At 44.5% G+C, this 22,341-nt stretch overlaps 1 protein-coding gene across 8 annotated transcripts in view; it reads left to right on the forward strand.

Moving 5' to 3' along the window:
* Nucleotides 1-22,341, forward strand: part of LOC121677546 (CMP-N-acetylneuraminate-beta-1,4-galactoside alpha-2,3-sialyltransferase-like) — a 44,970-nt gene that overhangs the window by 21,379 nt on the left and 1,250 nt on the right. For all 8 annotated transcript variants that reach the window (XM_042056325.1, XM_042056326.1, XM_042056323.1 and 5 more), the window contains 5 exons: nucleotides 3,810-3,873; nucleotides 4,962-5,057; nucleotides 5,328-5,514; nucleotides 13,464-13,610; nucleotides 18,370-18,516. In XM_042056325.1, coding sequence (XP_041912259.1) covers nucleotides 3,810-3,873; nucleotides 4,962-5,057; nucleotides 5,328-5,514; nucleotides 13,464-13,610; nucleotides 18,370-18,516 — 641 coding nt within the window. The remainder of the gene's footprint in view (nucleotides 1-3,809; nucleotides 3,874-4,961; nucleotides 5,058-5,327; nucleotides 5,515-13,463; nucleotides 13,611-18,369; nucleotides 18,517-22,341) is intronic.

The following is a 22,341-nucleotide window of genomic DNA, read 5'->3' on the forward strand; positions in this document are numbered from 1 at the left end:
TCATTTGAAATTATTATTTAAACTACCAACCTCCCTTGCTTAGTGTTAATCTGATCTTTGTGTCATTTTTTTAACATCAGGAATGTAAAGAGCCTTACCTTTCAGGTGTTATTCATGTTTAGGCCTTCCAGGGCTGAAGGACCTTCCACAATTATTGTAGGAAAAAATCCAGACTTTATTCTGCATAATAAATTAAAAGTTTGATTGATCGTCACAGCCCTTTCTTATAAGACAACTTTCCTCAACACAAAGACTCAAGAAGCCTGTACCTCCAGAGATAACAAGACTAACTGACTCAAAAGATTGGATGGCGCCATACATAGTGTTACTGTGATAACCAGCAATATAACCCAAAACAAGTCCTTGAAACCCAAACATAAAATGAAACACTTAGTATTGCACAGAAATACAGTATGAAGAAAGCAACCATACAGTTATTCTTTTGGAATTGAATAATATCCTGAAAGGCGCTGTGGCGTAGCTGGCTACAGTGTCCATACCATGTTCGGGTCCAAGTGCCCACGGGGTCAGAGGTTCGAATCCGACCTGCAGTCATTTCCCGATCCCAACCCATCTCTCTCTCCCACTAACTTCCTGTGACACTTCACTGTCCTATCCAAATAAAAGCAAAAGGCCCAAAAAATATACTTTAAAAAAATAAATTAAATTGAATAATATCTACATGACCGTATGTATGCTAAAAGTGACAATTTGCTTGCTGGACTAATCTTTAAAAAAGAGCTGTGCCCCATCTAGAAGCACTGCCTTTTAAATAATCTAATCATTTTTGGCAGTAGACCGCATTTAGCTGACCTTTTGCACAGTTTAAACCATAGTTAAAGCAACTGTCTTTTTAGAACAGACCAATCAAAATAGAAACCTTTGCCACTAATCATGCGGAGACAGTAGTTTGTGGATAGTTATTTGTTATGATATGAGGTCAGTTACTGGCCACTTTGCAAGTTAGGGAACATGGATACATGTACTAATACTAGACTAATACCTAATTCCTGTGGGCTTTTTGCCAAGCATCATAGCAAGGGTGTTTGCATACTTCCTCATGAGACCTGTCTGCTGTCTTTTGTCTTGGGCTCCTTGAACACTGTGCAGAAGTGGTGAGTCTGTTGACCAAGGCACCAGTCGGCATTCACATCATGTAATGATTAGGCTCCTCGGCCCGAGGAAGCGGAGCTGATGCTCACACACCAGAGGTCCAAATCAAAGGAATTGTTTTGTTTGAAAACTCATGGGAGTACTTGGGTGAAATGTTTATGGAGCCCATTAAAAGAATGCATCTCGCCGGCTCTTAAAGTCTCCGTCATTTGTCTCTGTGCTAATCAGTGAGGTATTTCCAAGCCTCATACACACATAATAATGCTAATGCTACAGGCTCATTGCCTTTGTCATGAGATGTTTTTTGTGGCCTTTTAGGGCAGTTGTGGGAGATGAATTCGCTGTTTGGCTTCTCAGATGCCTTGCTGCTTCCTAGAAGATAGCGATGGGTCAAGGTTTCTTTTTCTTCTTTTTTTAATGATCTAATTCTGACACCCTGTGTACTTTCCTCGAAAGGATTATAATTTTGAAGAGCACCACGTGGTTGTCGTGGCTTTGTGATGTGATTGAAATTTAATTTCAAAAGTGATTTTGAAATGGATAATGATGGATTTGGATGATGGATTTCATCCCCCCCCCCCCCCCCCCCCCCCCCCCCCCCCCACACACACACACACACACGGAATATATCAGTCAGTTTGCTCACTAAAGCATATACTATAAATACTAAATGTGCTGTTTTATTTCCCTCAAAAATAAACCAGCTTCCTCAGAGTCACATGAAGAGAGAGACTGACTGTAAGTCATTGCAATTAGCCGTTGAGTAGTCAATGAGTCCATTTTGTAGGTTTCCTGCCATTCCCTCTGTCTCTGTATTTAGGTGTACATGTGTAGATTATTGTCTGTGACTGACTGATGGCTACCCATTTCGGCCCTCTTCTTATGTCTTCCTCTGTGGTTTGGCTCAATGGAGATACCAATTATTTTCACTTCCCTTCCACATTGATTAGAGTGCCTGTTTGTGCTAACTAATTAGTCTATAATGTCATGGCAGTAGTTTGCGTTGGTGTTGTTCCATCCTTTCCCAACTCCCTTGTTTTCGTTCCATCATTGGTAATAGGCGTGGACCAGATGTGTCTGGTGGCGTAAACCAAACTGTGTCACGGCGGTTGACTTGTTTTTCTGCATTACCTCTAATTTAAAATAGATACTGTGGATTAGTCTTTGTAAACACAGAGATGTACACTCACGCCACAGGCTTTAATTATAAGTATGGAGGGGAAAAGCAGTCTGTCTTAATTAGATATAGACTTAACCAGTATCTTATATATGAGCATTCATGCCTGCTATCCCAAGCACTGAATGGACTAGTGCATTTGTATTATTTAATTTAATCATTATTAACTATTGATTTTAATCTTTTTTTATTATTTATATTCTTTTCATTTTACACAGTCATGGAGCTAACCAGGCTTACATTTCCCTACCTATTGTACACTCCCTTACAGAAATTTCAGTTTTCTGGCGAATAGTTGCCGCAAATCGGCGGCAAGGTCATATTTTCACATGCAAATTAGGTCACGGTTAACCTTTGGCAATGTTGCAGCAAATTTGCAGCAATGTCATATGCAAATTAGGTTTGTCACCAGAAGTTCACTGGAAGTTTGCCACTATTGGCCAAGTGTGGTGGCAAATCACTGGCCACTAGTGGCAAACTTGTCATTGTTGCCAGAACTGCTGTACTACAACTGTAGCTGGATGTTTGCCTATAGCGGCCAACAATGGCAAACTTCTGGCGATATTTTCTAGTGATCTCATTTGTTTTGCAAATTACCTACAAGTTTGCTGCAAATCTGCCTCAAACGTTTAATTTTTGTAAGGGCTGTTATAACTGTATGTGACTAATAAATCAATCTGAATATGCAATAAGATCTGAAGTGGACTATTATTATAGTGCATCAAGTATAGTATACTACTAATATAAAATGATGTGTTATTGTCATGTGTGTCATTATAGACCCTCTCTTCCCGTTTCACCCTTCAGTAGTCAACTGCTCTTAAAGCTTTGCTTCCTCTCTTGCTCCAGCAAACATGGGGGTTCCCAGAGGAATGTGTATGTATCTGTAATATCCTCCTAAAAATAGTTCGGGAGGAGAGTTGTAAACATACAAGGGCTAATTCGTGAGAACACAAGAGGGAGTGGGGGTGGAGGGGGCAGAGAAAAAAAAGATGACCCTCATGGAAGAACGCATGGTGTTCCTAACTTGTGATGTAACCTGGCTTTCCAGAGGGCTAGCAAACTACCTCGTCATTCGAAGAATGTGCTTGTTTAAAAATACCGTTACTTCAACCGACATTTCTCATTGTCGCCTTCCACTCCCTAGTATCTCCGACTGTATACATCCTCCTCACAGAGCATGCTTCTGAGGCCCACTCTCAACAGGCTGCCTGCCCACTCCAAATGATTGTATAACATGAGGCAGGGTTCACAGAGTCAGGCAGCCCACCCAGCCTCTGGCTTTGAGGCCCTGCTACATTTATCACAGAGAATCAGAGCTCTGTGCTGTAGAAAAGTGCCTGCAGAGTTGAGGTGTCACATTGACGGTGTGGTCAGTAGGTTTTTGGTTCCCCCCTTGTCTTGAGTTTACATTATCTACCTTGTTTTTCTCCCCACCCCTCTTCCTCCTCTCTTTCTTTCTCTCTCACCTTCTTCTCTCCTCTCTCTTTCTTGTCTCTCGCTCTATCTCTGATTGCAGAAAGGATCATAGATGTTATTTTATCAGAAACTCAGAACTACGGGCTGGGCTCGGAGCTGGACAGGTATGTGAGCCATGTTTGACTGATTCACTCATCACCCTCTCATAGGCCCACACATAGATAAGTGGGAGTGTACGGGATCCTGTAATGGGGATGGAGGGTTGTATGTGGCTGGCTCACATGAAGGCCCCCTGGGACTCCTACCTCACACGCACGACCGTACTGCAGAGCTGATGCATTGACTGCCGTAATTAAGAAAATAATCAGACTTACTGGGCAATAGTTCAGCACTGATGAATGCCCCTCCCACTCTGCGGCTCCCTCTAAAATAATAACAAGTAATCAATGGATACATTTACATCTTGGATGAGGTCCCTACATTTTAGTTTTAACCTCTGACGAATGGAAAAAATTCATGGTGTGTTGGCTTTCTGAAGAGCATTTTTTCTCACTACACTTAGTAAGAATTGTGTTGCCCTGATTATAACAAGGCATGTTGATTTTTTAGTTCCACTCTCACTCGAATGTGGTTTGACAGAGTATTGTAAAAGACACAAAGTGCTCTCATATGGCCCTTTCTATGCATGCCAATACATTTTGGAAACACCTAGAGAGGTTCTTATGTGCAGTTATTGTTCTCTGGTAAATTTTCACGTTTCAGCACAGACTCCTCCAGCCCTTTAACTTACCCTTTCATCTACTGGGCATTCTTTGAGGTCTTTACTGAGGTCACAGAAACCTTATAACTCAGCGCTGATTCTATCTGCCCATTGTTCATGAGCATTTTGTTTCGCTCTCTCATTTGTTTGACCCCCAGCCATTTAGTGACCTTCCAGTCAACCCACAACCCCAGCAGCTCACAGTCGGTTCCTATCAGGCCTTGTCAGGCTCTCCTGTGATTAATGTGGGAAATCCACAAGTGAACTTTTCCTCTCTGTAAACATGCATCCTCATTGCCCTGGTAGAGATGTCACTCTCAAACCTCGGTCTAGCACTGCAGACCAAAGTAGGGAGTGCTCTGGACCAGTTGATACAAATGTTTTTGAGAAGGGTGTTGGGGGGGGGGGGGGTAGGTTCTTCACTTAGGTTTGGAAAAAAAAGGAAAATCATGGTTGATTTGGGTGTTCCTAATGTGTTTGTGTTCTTTGTAGTTTGAGTTGTACAAAATGCATCATCATTGGAAATGGTGGAATCCTCTCCAACAAGTCGTTGGGCTCTGTGATAGACGAGTACGATGTCGTCATCAGGTCAGTAAAGCAATAGTGCTGTTGTGACTTAATGATGTTTCTGGTCTGCCCTCAAAACCCACTCATCCCTCTCAGTCTTGCCTTATGTTTTTTTCCACACACACACACACTCTCACACACACAGACATGCACATACAGACAGACACACACACACACACACACACACACACACACACACTTTCACACACACACACACACACATGCACCAATCTGTGGTAGAAGATGCATGTGTGAGCCAAGTGTTCTCATGCCGATGGTTCATTGCTGCAGGCTGAATGAGGCCCCAGTGAGTGGCTATGAAAAAGACGTCGGTTACAAGACCACCATGCGCATCACCTATCCCGAGGGAGCCATCCAGAAACCGGAGCACTATGAGAAGGACTCCATCTTCGTCTTTTCTGCCTTCAAGCCCCTGGACTTTAAGTGGCTTCGACACATGGTCTTCAGGGAGAGGCTGGTAAGGCAAACTCTCAGTAGGGGGCAGTGGTGTGCAGGTAGACTGTGGCACTGTTTATAAGCAAAGTGTGGAATGTAGTGTTGAAAGTGAGAAGCATTCTTCCCTTTGAGGTTGCCAAATGAATATCAATTTAGGAACTCACGATAACACACACTTTTGTTTAACTCCAAATACCGTGAACTCAGCTGCTTGTATTCAAAGCAGTTTACCCACTTCTGTGAATCATTTGTTGTGTAATGACAGACCCTGTCTGACTTCTTGAGTGGTTTTGTAAAGAAAAATATTATTCATGTTCTTTTTCGGGGGGTCGTTTATGCTTCCAATATGCGTGGCGGGACAAGTGCCAGCAGGTTAGTGATAAAGCAATCAGCCATTCGCCACACCGCAGTGGAGAGTAGCAAAGCTGTCTGGAGGCTATCTTAGGCAACTGTGCTTTTAAATGCGAACATCTTGTTTACACTCCGCTGAGACTGGCATAGTCCTGCTCCCGAAACATGCCTTACCCAGCAATGTTTGCTGACATTCCACCGCCTCAGTAAAACACATCTATTCAGTGGATTGTCAGGGAGGCTTCATGGCTACTGCTCTCAAAGGAGAGGGGGGACTGGTCGAATGACTCCCACGAGGCAGCTGCCTTTGTCTGATGCCTAGTGTACCATTTCCCCCCAGGTGAGTGACAGTCACTTAATGATGTGCTTAATTGGCAGGTCTGTGACGGTGAATAGATTCCTTATCTCCTCCAAGGGTAGAGAATGACCATTCGGTGAATTGGCTCCTTCTCAATTTCAGAGTGAGCCCCGGTAAAGAAAGCAGCCTCTCAGTGATTCACATCTGGCCTCAAGTGTCTTTACACTCGGTCTCTCCCATGGCAAATGTAGCCATCATTGCTTACTCCAAGGATGTTCCTCGGTTATCAGGGATGCAATGTTGTAACTTTGCTGACACTTGTTTGTTAGCTAGACTGGGAGGAGGAGCCACTTACTGCCCTTATATTCTCTGAGTTTCATTAGGTCAACTTTTGAGAAGTGTTCAGGATGCAACAGGGTTATCAAAGCAGCGCTTCCTCTCTCGCTATCTTTCTGTCTCCTTTGACGCTGAACTGTGGACAGTCATCCTGTTCCATAGTTGACTCCTTTTACACTGTGAGTACATGCAGGAAATAGACTGCCCAGTTTTACAAGACAAAAATGCACATCTCAGTCTGTCAGAATAACTACAGCTCACAGTTGCACACTCTTTAGAGGCTGTGGGATCAGATGCAGGCAGATGGTCCTTTAATGTTTATTTGTTTGTCTTTGCCATCCTCATAAAAAATGGCAAGCCAAAGCTTCGCTCAAACACACACTTATGTGTAGATGCACAGTCTTTCGCCCATGGCAAAGACTGGGGCTGTACACTCCCTCCATTAGTCCATTAGGATTCCCACAGCCAAGGAAAGACCATTAGGGGTGGGCAAGAGAGAGCCGTGCATCCTGCTTCCCCACTAAAACCCACTGTTTGCTCCCTGCGGGATTTAGGAACCGTGTCCGTAAAACAGTGTTTTGGTTAGAGATGGACCTCCTGCCTGTGTGTAGAGAGGGGACTGGATGGGTTAGTGCAGTGAGTTTATGACTCATAAATAAGAGAGTGTGAGCAGCAGTGTTGGAATCCCAGTATCTACCAACACAACAGCACTAGAAGATGGTGTGTGTGAGGCCAGTGTGCTTTGCTGTGCAGACAATGAAAATATTTACAGAAGATTTTATGGCATATATCATTAAATCTATAAAGATTTTCCAACTTGCTCATTTAAAAAAAGAAAGATCCCCATTAACATTAGCATTGGCATAGATTAGCATTGGCATAAATTAAAAAAAGAAAGATCTCCATTAGCATTAGCATTGGCATAGATTTTCTTAAACCATTTGAACAGCCAACAATCAATTTAACTTCATCAATTGAAAATCAGATATCAATCAACTGCTGCATAGCTTCCCTTTCAACTGTATTTTAACATTTGAATATGTTTATCAGTTAAACGTATGACACATCTTGCAAGGTGTGCAGGGGATCTACTGGCAGAAAATAAATATCGTATTCATAGTAATTATATTAAAATTTGTGTATAATCGCCTGTACCTACGGTTCATTGTGCTTTTGTTAGAATGAGCCATGGAGTTCATCGTGTTCTGTACAGAATAGGATTGGTTTAAATACAAAAGGAAGTACTAGTTGGTGCTAGTGCTGGCTAGCCATTTTTTGTTGTGAGAAGTTTAAATGCTCAAAAGTCGGACAAAGTGTGGATCAAATCATGATCAAATATTGTTTTTTCATGGCTATATTGTTTCATTCTTTGGATCGATTTGTGATTGTCGGGTCTATCTTAAGATCCGAGACACGGACCTGCCTCATAAATTACCTGTGGGTCAGGTGATCAGTGCTCTCATTTCCCACTAGCTGTAGACATTTACGTGATGTAGCGTTTGTCTCCTTTGTCTGTGATTTGCAGGTTTTGTCTTATGAGAACTATCTTGCACATGTTGCTATAGTTTATTTGAAAGCTGCATGTGGTGTGTATTGAATAGCCTAATCGCCTGAGTGTTCCCTGCAGAGTTTGAATCAGCGATTTGGAAATGCTTAGTTTCTTTATTTGTGTGGTAGATCCTTTGCGCTGCGTGGGTCGCTTGAGCCTCTGTTAGTAAGCAGTTTTTTTCCTGTTATGAAAATGAAGTCGCAGTACCGACGTCCTTTAAGTCCTTTTTTTTTTTTTTTTTGTCTTTGTGTATGTTTTTTTGTACCTGTGTTACTGGAAAATAATTCCCACTTTCTTTATTTAATTATTATTATTTATTTATTTACATTTACATTTAAAAGCTATGTTAGAGATGTGTTGTAGCTGAATTGTACAAAGGCATACCAGTAGGCTTCGGTACATTGAGAGAAGCCATAGTCGTGTTTTCCTAAGTGAACTTAATGTTCTTTAGAGGCTGGATAAATGTATCTATTGAATGGATTGGCCAAGAGTATCTGTGTGTACCTCGTTTAGCCAACTGATGGTTTTCTAGGTTGTTTGTTTTTTGTATATATTCTTCTACATACTTTTACAAAACTTCTACAAAAAGTCCCCAATTGCTTTCTTAATTTACGCTTTTGGTGGTTTTATCACCTGGTGCCTGAACTATTAGCTCCTCGCTGCCATGGATATAAGGCACATGTCCATTGTATTGATAAGACTAGCTATCCCTTCTAACACAAAGGCCCTGACCATGCTATAATCACCTTTGGCTAGGCTACTTTGCAGTAAGAGCACTCATACTTAATTAGCCACAGTTGGGTTTTTTAGGGGTTTTGTTCCTCCTTTTGATCTGCCATGCCCTGTCACACAACCAGACTAACAATTGGTACCTCCACAAGTTACCATACTGATGTACACCCCTTTCACGAAATTAGTCCCAATAAATTGGTTTATTTTGTCAGGTAGGCCTGTTATTGTGTAAGGTTGATGATTTATGGGCCAATATATTCCTTATTTTTTTAAAGAATTTGAGAGGAACTCAGAGGAACAAATGAAACCTGAGGCTCATAATTTATATATATTTCTCACACAGCCAAATATTATTTAACTCCAGCACAAAGTCAAAGTGTATCAAACTCGTACAGTATATAGAAACCAAACATACTTCCTCATGTTTCAAACCCCTCACTCTTTGCTTTGCTCACACATTAATCCCCTTTGATTTCTTTGAGGAGCTTCCTAAATCTTCTCAGGTTTCATTTCAAAGCAAGAATGTCACACAAACAAAGCAGGAAGAAGTTATACTACCATACTAGGTAGTAGAATGCTCTTAGCAGATCTGAAACATTGGTGGTATTTAATATTTAATTGTTTGCTTTCTTTCACACGCATCCTTGAAAAGAATTATTTTCCCAGTGGGCCTTTGTCTCCATAATGCCATCACATCGTGACTCGGTGCACGTCAGCCGGAGTAGAACACAGGCCCATAATCCGCTGGTTTCAGCAAGACCTCTTTTCCCTCTCCTCCCACAAACAAGAAAAAAAGGGGGGGGGGGGCAGTTCTTCAAACAAACTTGGCACAGCAAAGCAAGCATAAACAGGTGGCCATAAACACGCGCATGGCGTGGAAGATTGTTGTGTTCTTTCCATTGTTTGTTTAACGGGATGTACATCCCACGCTTCAGGCCGGTCGCCGTGAACCCCAGAGCAGAGAGGGGGTGAGAGTGTGTGTGTGTGTGTGGGGGGGTGCCACGCCACGGCACGGTACAGCTCGACAGAGGATGGAATCTGATGCGCTTCGGTGACCGCTGGCAGCCTGAAAGGGCTATGGGGTTACACTGCAGACACTCGCCGTGTAAGGGAAACCTGGGATCACCTGGCCTGTCAACTGGATCAGCAGACCAAGGGTGGTCCGGCCCACTATCTCACTTTTCAAACAGCGATAGCCACGCAGGTACAAAGGCCGCGGAGGCAGGAGACTGTGGGGCTGTCGCACTCCTATTCCAGTGTTCCATTTTCTTCTGTTGTGGCCATAACCATTGTCAAGACGTTGTGCATGAACACCTGCACATCTTGTGAGCTGTGTTAATCACACATTTGTGAAATAATGACACTGAAGGGATACTGTGTTCTTTGGGTTCAAGTACATTAGACCTGCCACATTTTTTTTCCCATGAACCCTCCAACCTTTAACATAATTCAAGGTTTTGTGACTTTTGTCACTGTAAACTTTGACCATGTGCCTTTTCTGGAGTCGGCCAGGGTTCTGTGTGGACTATAGCTCCGTCTTATAATGCTGGTGTGATGAATACTGGCCATACACATACCATCATTCTACAGACAAACCTACCCAGTCTGCACCCTCTGGCTGGTGGCACAGAGCCTAAAGTTCAGAGGAGGGATGGAGAAAGGAGGACAGAGAAAGAGAGAGGAGGAAGGAGGATAGCGAGACAGAGGGCACCAAAGCCAAAGGTCACCCTTCATGACACACCACAAACTGTGACGATTGTCAGCGGGTATGAATGAGCGAGTGTGTCAGCTCGCTGGAGACTGATGGTGCAAAGATAATGGGTCCGCCACGGCTTTCACCTCCAGGGGCCAGAGATTGAGTGATAGCATTGTCATGGGCCCGGCGCAAATTACTCTCATGTCCCGCTCTTACGAAGGAAAGACTTAGACATTGGGGACGACGCTGTTGTGTGGTTCCCCTAGAGAGGCCAGCCCCCTGCATTACAAAAAATGTGTCAGATGTTAAGAATCCTTTTCAACTTGGTTAAACTACTGGACAGTCCAAAAATGAACGATGTCTCCCCGCTTGTGGCGATCTTTGAGTTGACTATCGTCATTGTGAGCCTGTGTGTTTCTTCGTCGTCCTCTGCCGGCCTTGCAGGGCTGCGGTGTGGAGTGACCCTCTGAGCTAAGGGAGCACAACAACATCCGGGGCCTATTACCCTCCGTCGCAGTGAGCCATTACTAAATGGCAAAGGACTTAACTCGTGCTCAAGCACAGCGTGTGTGTGTGTGTGTGTGTGTGTGTGTGTGTGTGTGTGTGTGTGTGTGTGTGAGTGCCTCAGTTTACTATGTTTTGCCTGCGGGACCATTCAGTGAGGCTTAGTCACATGTATCCCGGTAACTACTCCGACAAAGCTGGCAGGAATGCGCCGGCGGCCACTCCTCATTACTTTAATGGCCCCAGGTATATTGATACAGGGTCTTCCTTTTCTGCGTGGCTTTGTTTGCTCTTCTTGTTTTTCAGTGGCTTTTAAAAAAAATACCCCTGGCCTCTCGTCCCTCTTGCCTTGTCGGCGGGGGTATTGCTTTCATTGCACTACAACCAGCACACGTCACTTTTTCCATGCGTGGTGACGTGTCCATTTTTGTTTCTTGCTGCATTGTAAGGCTATTGTACCACGGCTCCAGGTTATTTCCACAAGAACCTTCACCCCCTCGTCTCCAACCCCCCACCCCCATCCCAACACGGTCTTGTAATTTACGTATGGGGTTAGTTGATCTAATTATGTTATCGTCAATGATGCCCATCAGGAAAGTGGAATGGTAGCCACATGTCAAAACCTGGCGTGCTGCATGGGTTTCATTTCAGCACGTGGTTTTGATAGCCGTTATTTACTTGCGCTTTGTCACTTGGTCATTACCAGAAAACCACAGGCTAAACACGTTGTGTGAAAATTGCTTGTTTACCAGAAGTTCCGCTACCTCTCTTAATTTGCGATCCTCTTAGTCTTAGAGAAAGGGAAATGAAGCTTGAGCTTCGAAGGCCGGAGAAGGTTCGTGCCGGCAGTCGTTTTTGTTTGTTTCGCGGTTCAGGGCTTGGCGTGCCTGTCTTGAGAGTGTGCTGGCACATTTACGGAAGGAACAAGAGTCAAGATAAATTTTCACTGGTGTCTGCTGTTCCTCCGGGAGCCTTTCATCTACCTCCAGAATGCTCTCAATCAAGCTCAAAGGTTTCCATAGTCCCAGAAGCAGACAAACTCGTTATAATTTACCAACTGAACTACTGACTCCTGTGTCAAGTGTGTGTATTTATTTACATGTCTAAGGCAGTTTGATACATTAAAGATAAATAAGATAAGTGAAGTTATGGGATGGTTAATACCTCTGAGGCAGAATTACAGAGACACTTAAGAGTTTATTTGGCCACTTCCGAAAGTTGTCCCATCACAACTGCAATCATCTAAAGTATTTCAATGCGTAAACCTCCTCCCTTAAGGGTTATTTAGAGAAGCTACTTTCAGGGCTACTGCACTTTAAATGTCATAAGTCAAGAACCTGTGTGGTCAATGATTTAGTTGTTTTTAAGCACATCCTTTTCCCTTAAACATGCCAGTGCTCAGTGCTAGAGTCGTTCAGTAGACGAATGGTGTTTGTGGCCCATTTTCACTTCTTGGCACAAGAGGTCTGGGAGGAACATGCTCTGTTTGTACCTGTGGTATGTTTGCCATCTATAAAAGCTGTGGAATCCGCAGACCGCTGGCATCTCGCTCGCCTCTCCTTCGCCGGGTGTTTTTATAAAGTGAGAGCCTGTTAAAGCTGCCCGCGCACCAGCTGTAAAACTACCAGAGCTGCCTCCGAGTGGGCCCCCTCACCGCCACCGCTGCTGCCCCCAGCCTGGCCCAGCGCAGCTGCATGCTGGGAGACAGATGAGCCTGAATTAGTGGCACGCGTCCCCGTGGTACACCCCCCACACCACACCACACACACACACACACACACACACTCACAGACATACACCCTCTCTCATGAAGCTGAGCTCTACTTGTTAAGTATTATACCAAATTCCCGCAAGTTGTTATCCCATTTGCTGCATGGTTGTTATGATTTAACACCTGATTATTTTTAACAGCTTGCCAAGAAATCTGTGTGTGTGTGTGTGTGTATGGGTGGGTTTGGCCACGGCAGGGCTGTGCATGTAGGCAGTGCAGAGCTCCAGTGCAGGCAGTACAGTACAGTGGACCAGCCTGTCAGGGAAGGCTCAGGGAAGCACAATAGCTTCTCCACTCGATTAAAGGTTGTGTTGATGTTCAGGCTCGCCCTTGGCACCAGGCCAGGCGAGATCAAAGCGCTCTGCTTGCCTCTTTTATTTGGGATATCACAAAAGCAACACTTTGAGTTATTTGTACAGGTGACTGCTGCATTGTGGCTGCATGGTGACTGCTCCATGTCACCATCTCCAGCCTGTCTTGTGGAGAATGGGCTGCTCGTAGGCCGTGCTGAGTGATGTGCGCAGTCCTCCTGATTCCTGAGGGTTTTGCACGCTTCCAAAGATGGGCTGGATCAGTTTTCACAAGGATTTTGTTCTCCACATGTAATTGTTCTCAATGTGCCTGCCTTGTTCTCTCTCCCTTGCGCTCACTCTCTCTATCTATCTATCTATCTATCTATCTATCTATCACTCTCTATCTATCTATCTATCTATCTATCTATCTCTCTCTCTCAGAGGGCTACAGAGGGCTTCTGGAAGTCCGTAGCCCGTTCTGTGCCTCGAGAACCCAACGAGATGCGCATCCTCAACCCCTACTTCATCCAGGAGGCAGCCTTCCAGTTCATTGGCCTCCCACTCAACAATGGTGTCATGGGACGAGGGGTGAGTGGAGAGAGTCCAGAGATGTCACCATAGCAGACCTGCTGCCAACCTACTACGCATTTTGCGTAGCAACCACACATTTTCACATCAAAGTACGCCGCTACGATTTTTTACTTAAAACTACGCAAAACGAGCAGACATCCAACTTCTCCGGAAAGCTCCTTGAGCATGTGAATTAGAATCTCCCGCAAATCTATTTAATGCGAGGATGAGATACAGAGAGAAAGTGACAAGTGAGAATGACAGGCAATGTACGGTGGGTTAAATGAAAGACTTGATGAGGTGAGTTCGCGTCCCCCCCAGCTGTCGTCGTGCGAAACTAAAAATATTCCACTGAGTGCGATTGTAAATTCACCTAGGCCTAATAGTTTGATGTTGTTTTGGAAAGTTCACAGTGTTCACTGGTTGTTTCAGTTAGCATATTTTCAATGTGTCGCTGGTTAAAGTTTTCATAACTAAAAGGTGCTAATTGAATGGAGCGCGGACCTTTCCCAGGCAAAATGCAGCCATTAACAACGAGTCTGAAAGTGGACCGAGGTACGGTGTTCATTTTAGGACATCCTCAGACTCAGGTGTCAGACTCAGAAAAACATCGGTCATCTTCAGACAAAATAGCCTCAGCGTCAGAAAAACCTCTGTCATCTTCAGACAAAACTGTATCAACGTCAGAAAAACTTCTGTCATCTTCAGACAAAACTGCCTCAGCGTCAGAAAAACCAGACTCAGGTGTCAGACTCAGAAAAACATCTGTCATTTTCAGACAAAACTCCCTCAGCTTCAGAAAAACTTCTGTCATCTTCAGACAAAACTGCCTCAGCGTAAGAAAAACCTCTGTCATCCTCAGATAAAACTGCTTCAAACCAAACTGCCTCAGAAAAGGTGGAGTCAGGTCTCAGAAAAAACGCTGTCAGAAAAAGTGGAGTCAGGTCTCAGAAAATCAGGTCTCAGAAAAAACGCTGTCAGAAAAAGTGGAGTCAGGTCTCAGAAAATCAGGTCTCAGAAAAAACGCTGTCAGAAAAAATACAGATACAGAACGGTGAGTTTAATATTATGCTTAATACGTTATTCTGTCACTGGCAGGGTAGGAATTTCACGGCGGCCACGACGGCCGTGGTAGCCCCTTGCGTTGGCCGTGAAGCCCCTTTGAAAATCATAGGTTTACAGGCCACGGTGGCCTTGGTGCCCCCTTCTTTCAATATTCTGCTTTGTGTCCTACTAATAGCGATTTTTATTTATCCTGCGGCCTGTCAAAATAATCTTAGCATTCACAGCGCAAATTAATTTAGTCTTTTACGCAGTGGAGAAAGTGCATCGCAAGAAAGTGCGTCCAAATTCACCCATTCTTCTCAGTTGAACTACTCGCGAAGTAGCCTATTCATCACACAGACATCACAAGTGATGTCACATGAAAGAGCTTTTTCTCAGCTTTTAAACGATGTTAGCCGATAATTGCTGTGTTGAACGGTTCGCGAGAAAAGTAAATAATATAAGTCAATTTAATCATACATTCTACTGAAGGTTTTGCGTCCATGATCTCCCTACCCATTCATCTCGGTGGAATACTTTACGAACCCTTCTTTATGACAAACCACATATCAGAATAAACAGCAGACCTTACCGAACATAAAGGTGTAAAGCAGTCCCCTGTACAGTTAGCCGTTCCAGAGTAATCCAGTTTTGAATTTGCAGTAAATTTCGACATGCACTGATGTCTCCAAATTTGGGCTTTAAGTTTTACAATGTGTTTCAAATTGTTCCACACGATTTCATAACGGGCCAAATACAAAATAAATGTTACAAATATCGCCTAGATATTGGTAAATCAGAGGACAGCTGACTAAGAGTTTATGAAAGTAGCCTGATCACAAAATGCTAAGCATGCATCTAGGCTATTTGAGTTTCTTAAAGATGAGCTGTGCTTAAATTTAAATTGTTCAATACATGATTTCATAGCAGGCCAAATATAAAATAAATGTTATATATAGCCTAGATATCTGTTTTTATTAGATGATCAGATGATTTACAGTTATATGTAATATGTCATGTTTCATGTTTTTGTTATGTTTCATACAATGATGCAGGTCTACTGCAGTGAATAGGCTAAATACAACTTTGATCATTTTTATAGCCTACTACTGTATAGTTAACTTTGGCCTTGGTGCCCATGTGGCCTTTGTGCCCCCCACCAAATATGCCCAACTGAAGGCCAAGTGGCCTTGCCCCCAGAATGGTGAAATTCCAAGCCTGGTCACTGGCATGTTATATTTGGTGCTTGGTTAGATGTAGAAATTATAAGTAAAGGTAGAAAGTGATCCAATGGTATACATATTGTAGGAAATCCATGGATGTAACTTAGCTAACCTCACTTCGCTAGTAACATTAGCAGCTGCTGTAAGGCACATTCCGGAGTAAGCAGCGTACTACATTTGTCTTTATTTAATACTTAATACTTTTCTGAGACCTGATTTTCTGAGACCTGACTCCACTTTTTCTGACAGCGTTTTTTCTGAGACCCGACTCCTTAGAGATGTTTTTCTGAGGCAGTTTGGTTTGAAGCAGTTTTATCTGAGGATGACAGAGGTTTTTCTTACGCTGAGGCAGTTTTGTCTGAAGATGACAGAAGTTTTTCTGAAGCTGAGGCAGTTTTGTCTGAAAATGACAGATGTTTTTCTGAGTCTGACACCTGAGTCTGGTTTTTCTGACGCTGAGGCAGTTTTGTCTGAAGATGACAGAGGTTTTTCTAACGCTGATGCAGTTTTGTCTGAAGATGACAGAGGTTTTTCTGACGCTGAGGCAGTTTTGTCTGAAGATGACCGATGTTTTTCTGAGTCTGAGGATGTCCTAAAATGAACACCGTACCGAGGCTAAATATTTTGAGCTGCTCATTGATGAATGTTCAATTTGTTTTTTCTTTGGAGCATATAGGTCCTTATTCTTGATTATTAGCATGAAAACAAGCGAGAACAAATAATTCCAGACGGAAATCGCTCACCTATCACTGTAGTTGGGATAATGTAGGCCTAATCATTGCAGCCTCACAGATGACAGAAAGGCACTGCGATCTGAAAGAAACTGAGTGCATTAGTCAGCAGGTAATAATTGAACATTTAATGTTTTGGGTTTTTTTTTACAAAAAAACAAAGCATGTAGGCTATTGTGAGTAAAGGGATAGACTGCACACTGACAACAGCAGATGTCCATAAGCCTATATCTATCTACTGTAGCCTATATCCAGATGAATTAAATATGTTGGCATAACATGGGTGATAGATGTATTTCTGTACAAAATAAATCTTTAATAGTAATGGATTGAAAAGAGGCCACATATAAGAAAATGGACAACATATCCACATCAGTCCCTATCAACACAAGTGTTTTTTCATAGGTCAGGAATATTAGGCTCTAAAACAGATTGTCATCATTATAGAGCTACTGTAAAAGATTAAGTTTGCTCTTTCAGGAACACGTTTAGATCGATATTCAACATTAAAGCTGGGTCGCTATCCAAAATGTGTCTTGCGAGTATGGCTATGTCTGCATGCATGAAGGCCGACGTGAGCAATTTCTTTTCTCGACTCGAGGTGCTACTCAAAAAATTCTTCAAGGTTGGCAGGTCTGCCATGGACTACCACACAAAGTTCACCTCACCATACATACCCCATCCCACCCCAAAAAGCACGATGCATACTCCATTCCACCCGACCCCAGTAACCCTCAGCTAGACCTCGGTATCGCCTAGGGTTTAAACATAATTTAGGGTTTTCAATGCTCACTTTGAGACTGAAGAGAAGGATTCCCTATTGAGTTTTCTCATGCCTCCTGAGCCTCTCTCTCTTTAGTGTGGCTCAGGCGGAAAAGCACCAGATTAGTGTTTGGGATGTTGACCCATAACAGAAGGTCTAGGCTGATTTTTTTTGACTCTAGCACTCAATGTCACAGCCCTTAAGCCAGGAAGATGTGAACTTCCTAATCCGCCTCTAGGAGTCATACAGTGACTCAGTCACTTTCAGGTCCAAGAGTTCTATTATGCATTATCTGTGATGCCCTTCGCTCACTCTAATTGTTATTGGGGTCACCATGGAGACGGGCTTTGGAGGAGGGCGTGGGGGTGTGCTGGGTAGAGAGAGGGCTTTAGGTGTGATGCGTTTCCAGTTATCGGTGGCCACACAGCGCGGCCGCTGAAGGGGATTAGTAGAGCCGCCGTGAGCTCGGTGCAGATAAAGCCTTTCAGCAGGAACCTGCACGGCCTGTACAGCTCACACACCACGTGTCTGTCAGAAGGGCCCCTGTGTGTGTGTGTGTGTGTGTGTGTCTGAGTGTGTGCATGCACGCCTGTGCTAGAACATCGGTTCTGGAGATAAAGCTCATCCCCACACAGCCCGCTGATAAGTCCATCACTCAGGGTGTTGGGCTATCTCCACCTCGGGCTGCGCTCTCCCCTCAGCCCTTATTTGTAGCTACTTGCTTGGCGGGGCTTTATCAGCGAGCCTGCTGGACTCACTGTGCAGACAGGGCGCACGCCACTGGGAATAATCCGCCTCTATGAGGGCTACAGCCAGACCACATGGTGCTTTTCCCTGACTTCATTCATGATTAGACAGACCTCTCCCCGCTTTCATTTATGACCTTTACTCTTTCGTCTCCTATCCAATTTTTCTTTTCAATGGATTACATGAGATGAAATCTGATAATGAAAAAAACTGTCTCTCAGTGGATGACTTGTGACTCCTTTTTCCCCCCCCCCTCTTTCCCCTTGCAGAACATTCCTACCCTGGGGACCGTTGCCATAACGATGGCCCTCCATAATTGCGATGAGGTATCCGTGGCCGGATTCGGCTACGACATGAACACCCCCCACGCGCCGCTCCACTACTACGAAAAAGTCAAGATGTCAGCCATCAAAGAGGTACTCCATCTCACTCGCTCCTCCCCACCACCCCCCCCCCCCCCACCCCGTGCATCCGTCCACTAGCGCCCACCACCGCGGCCCTGCCTTATGAATGGAAAGAAGTGTGTCATGTTTGAGTCAGCCGGCCGTCCTCGTCCTCGTGTCCAGGCCCAGGCTGACATTTAAAAGCACCGTAATGATCTGTTCAAGATGGCCCAGCCATACACAAGAGTTTGACCCCAACCGTCTGTGGAAGACATTGTCCCACTGGTTGTCTCAGAGGGGTATTTTTTGACTTGATTGTGTTGTGAGCGTCAGACCCAAGTTCCTGAGCGCTGAGACAAAGGGATAGACGTGTCCTTATAAAGGATGAGAGGCAACACGGTGGTATTGTTAGTGCTACCCCATTCCAGCAGTCGTTGAGCATTTGTTTAAAATTATCTTTAGGTCACAAGACTGAATGGCTCAGTGCTTGCTGTGTAGCCAACGAACCTGTTTAGCTTGTCCTTTTTTAAATAATAACATAAACAATATGTACATATGAATGGAGTGTCTTTCTGAAATATTTGAACTATTTCACCTCTATTCAGTGCTTTACATTAGGACTTATGGATGGCTCTTCTGGTATTCTAAAATGCAACAAAAGGCTTTTGAAAGGGAAAGAAGCTGTAGAAAGTGAATGCAAAAATGTTGGTGGGTGGGGGAAAGTAAAACCATACTATACTTTTCAGTGTATATTACAACAGCACCATTTAAATGTATTTAATCATATTTAATTCATTCATAACAGTTCAGTTAATCCGACTTTTTTGAATGTTTTCATTCATCCGGTTCAGAATGAGCAACAGGCTGGAACATTATCCAGTACATGTCCTCAGTGTAAGGGCCGAGTGCGTGCGCATAGCAGCGCTGAAACGCCCAGGTTGGCTTGAAAGCAGCAGGGAATCCCCGCTCCTTGTGTTGATGAATCATGGAGTAAATCACATGACCCCAGCCACCATCTTGTTTCAGTGCCCTTATGGGAACCGCCTTTACGGCCACCCGCTCTCCAGACTGCTGAAACATCAGCCGTGGTGTTAGCATTCCGCGCTGAGTGTGTGTGTGTGTGTGTCTATGTCTATGTGTCTGTGAGTGTGTGTGTGTGCGTGTGCGCGCTGTGCATCCGTCTCTCTCTCTCTCTCTCTCTCTCTCTCTCTCTCTCTCTCTCTCTCTCTCTCTCTCTCTCTCTCTCTCTCTCTCTCTCTCTCTCTCTCTCTCTCTCTCTCTCTCTCTCTCTCTCTCTCTCGGTCCCCAACACGTCCTGCTGTTTAGCTTTAAGAGTTTACCCCAGCGGGGAGGAAGTTTATGTTGACCTTTTTCCCTGGGAAAGCACTCCATCTCTCTCCTGTGCTCTTTTAAGGCGACGCATTTACTTTCCCCTCCACAGGAGCGGGAAGCCTCGCCCCGGCCACGGAGTGGGCTCAAGAGCCCCAAGGAGCCGCTGGGGTGTCGCTCACGGAGATATGAAGTGTGTGTCTGTGTGTATAAAGAGTGTGCGTGGCCACCTGATCCTTCGCTTAAATACACAGGTCGTAAATCACTCTTAGGCCGAGGGACAGCCGGGCTGGAGAGCCGCTTCCTTAGCATGACATGTGATCCAGTTCTGCACCCAGTGGCACCACACTCACAACCCCCTCCCCCTCTCCCAATTCGCTGCCTCGCCCTGTGTCTCTCTGTCTGTCTGTCTGTGTCAGTCTGTCTGTCTGTGTTTGTGTCTGTCTGTCTGTTTTTGTCTGTGTATCACTCCCCCTCATCTTTCTCAGTGCCTGTCTCTTTCTCTTCATTCTTCTACCTACACCTCTCTTCACCCTTTCTCTCTCTCTCTCTCTCTCTCTCTCTCTCTCTCTCTCTCTTTCCTTACATACCCTGCCCTGGTTTCAGCTCGCCGTGACACCGGCCCACCTCTTGGGCTGCAGCCTCCGTCCTCCTGAATTATTCAAGGACACTTATTGTTCTAGCGCGTAACCCAGGGGCAGGGACGGAGTTCCAGGCACTCGACCCTGTGATCTTCGCAGACCCCGTGTATCGAGCAAGGATTGCGCAGACCTGATACCCCACCACACCTCACCCCATCCCCCCAAACCCAAGAGCAGAGGGATGAGGTGGGGGATGGGGGGGCCTTCCAGCTCATCGGAAGCACTTGACTGATGGCTAGGTCCACTGTTTATGAACCAAAACAGGAATGAAACAGTCATTCATATCATGTGTCCAGTGTTCTGGAGACACTCTGTCTGTCGAGTGCCGCCTTAGTTTGTTTTAAGATACGCAGTCAAAGATAAAGCCTTTTCGTGCACGTTGGAAAAAAATTAGATGGCCTCTCCAAAAACCACATTCATATTACATATTTGCTATCAACTACTTTATGCTGCCAAAATCAGGGAACATGCTCTTGTAAACAAGTGAGTGAGGCACTTAGTTGTGTACTTTCGTAATGAGTAAATATAAATTCTGCAGATTAAGATTAAAGAGATGAGAGCTATGAGTATTTCAGGTGCCCCTCGGCTGAGTGTGTGTGTGGAGGTTATCCAAGCAGTGGGGCTGAGATGGGACAGAGAGAACTGATAATCCTGACCCTCGGGCAGAGGCACTTGCTTTCGGCTGGGTGGCTGAGCAGAACACATCCCTAGAGGGAGAGGGAAATAAATGACAGCCCAGCTAAGGCCCTGTTGGCAAGCGTGTAGAATATTGTTGGCTTGGGGCCCATCGCTCGGCTCGGCTCGGCTCGCCTCGCTGTCAGCTGCCAATCAAAGTTGGCTGTCCCTGTAGGCACACAGCTTAAATGCTAAAGTCCACCGACAACTACTGTTGGAGCTTTGACACATATACCACCCCCCCAACCCCCCTCCACACACACACACACACAATATATACATACAAACTATGTCATATACATAGGTGTCAACACACTTGTGCAGGCATACTTGTTAATTCGCTTTTTGGATGGCCCCTTTTAAGGTTTATAATGGTCATTTTAAAATGTGCGGTCAAATAAAAACATCGAGCTGTTGGTTTGTTAACAGTGGTTTGGAACGTTTGGCAGCAGAGTAAACTTTCACCGTCGACAGCTACAGCTGTATCGCAGCTGAGTCATGCAAACAGGCTGTTCTCTCTCTCTCACTCACACACTCACTTTTTTTTTTCCTTCTTGCCCTTCACTTCAATCACTTTCAAAGAGTCACCACACCTCATGATTCACCTGCTTCCATAAGCACGCATACCCCACATGCTCGCGATTATTGTCAGAGTGACGGCTCTTTTCCAATCTGCGCGTTTGTTTTTTGTTATTATTATTATGATGATTTTCTCTTTAAACTCTTCCAGACTAGTAGCTTTGTGTTTTCTCCCAGTGCTCTTGTCGGCTTTTGTGGTTCCAAGTGGTTTCACCCACAGTGGAAAAAGCTCCGCTGTGTCATGAAATACCGATTGGTGCTTTCATGACAGAAATAAAAGCCCAGAGCTGTATGTTAAGAGCACTGCCCTATTGTGCAACACAATGGACTCTTGACTTGAAATGCTTGTTTACTCAGAGGTGATCCACAGAAGCAGCTTTTGTCTCCGTCACTCCTCGGAGGGCTTAGGGAAGGTGTGTAGTGAAAAGCTGGATGTGATTGTGTTTGAGCGCTTTGAGATTCCATAATAGGTCTGGTGTCCTCCCAGTAGGGACGTGTAGCTAGTAAACATATATATATATATACTTCAAATTCCTTTCCTTTGAGCCCTTGGAGTGTTTTTCCGGGTTTTCTCCAGTTTTCCATGTTTCCACTGATGGAGTGAGCTCTGTTTTTGAGCGTGAGTCACTAGTTG

Source organism: Alosa sapidissima, chromosome 12, assembly GCF_018492685.1.
Source record: "Alosa sapidissima isolate fAloSap1 chromosome 12, fAloSap1.pri, whole genome shotgun sequence".
Lineage (NCBI taxonomy): Eukaryota > Metazoa > Chordata > Actinopteri > Clupeiformes > Clupeidae > Alosa > Alosa sapidissima.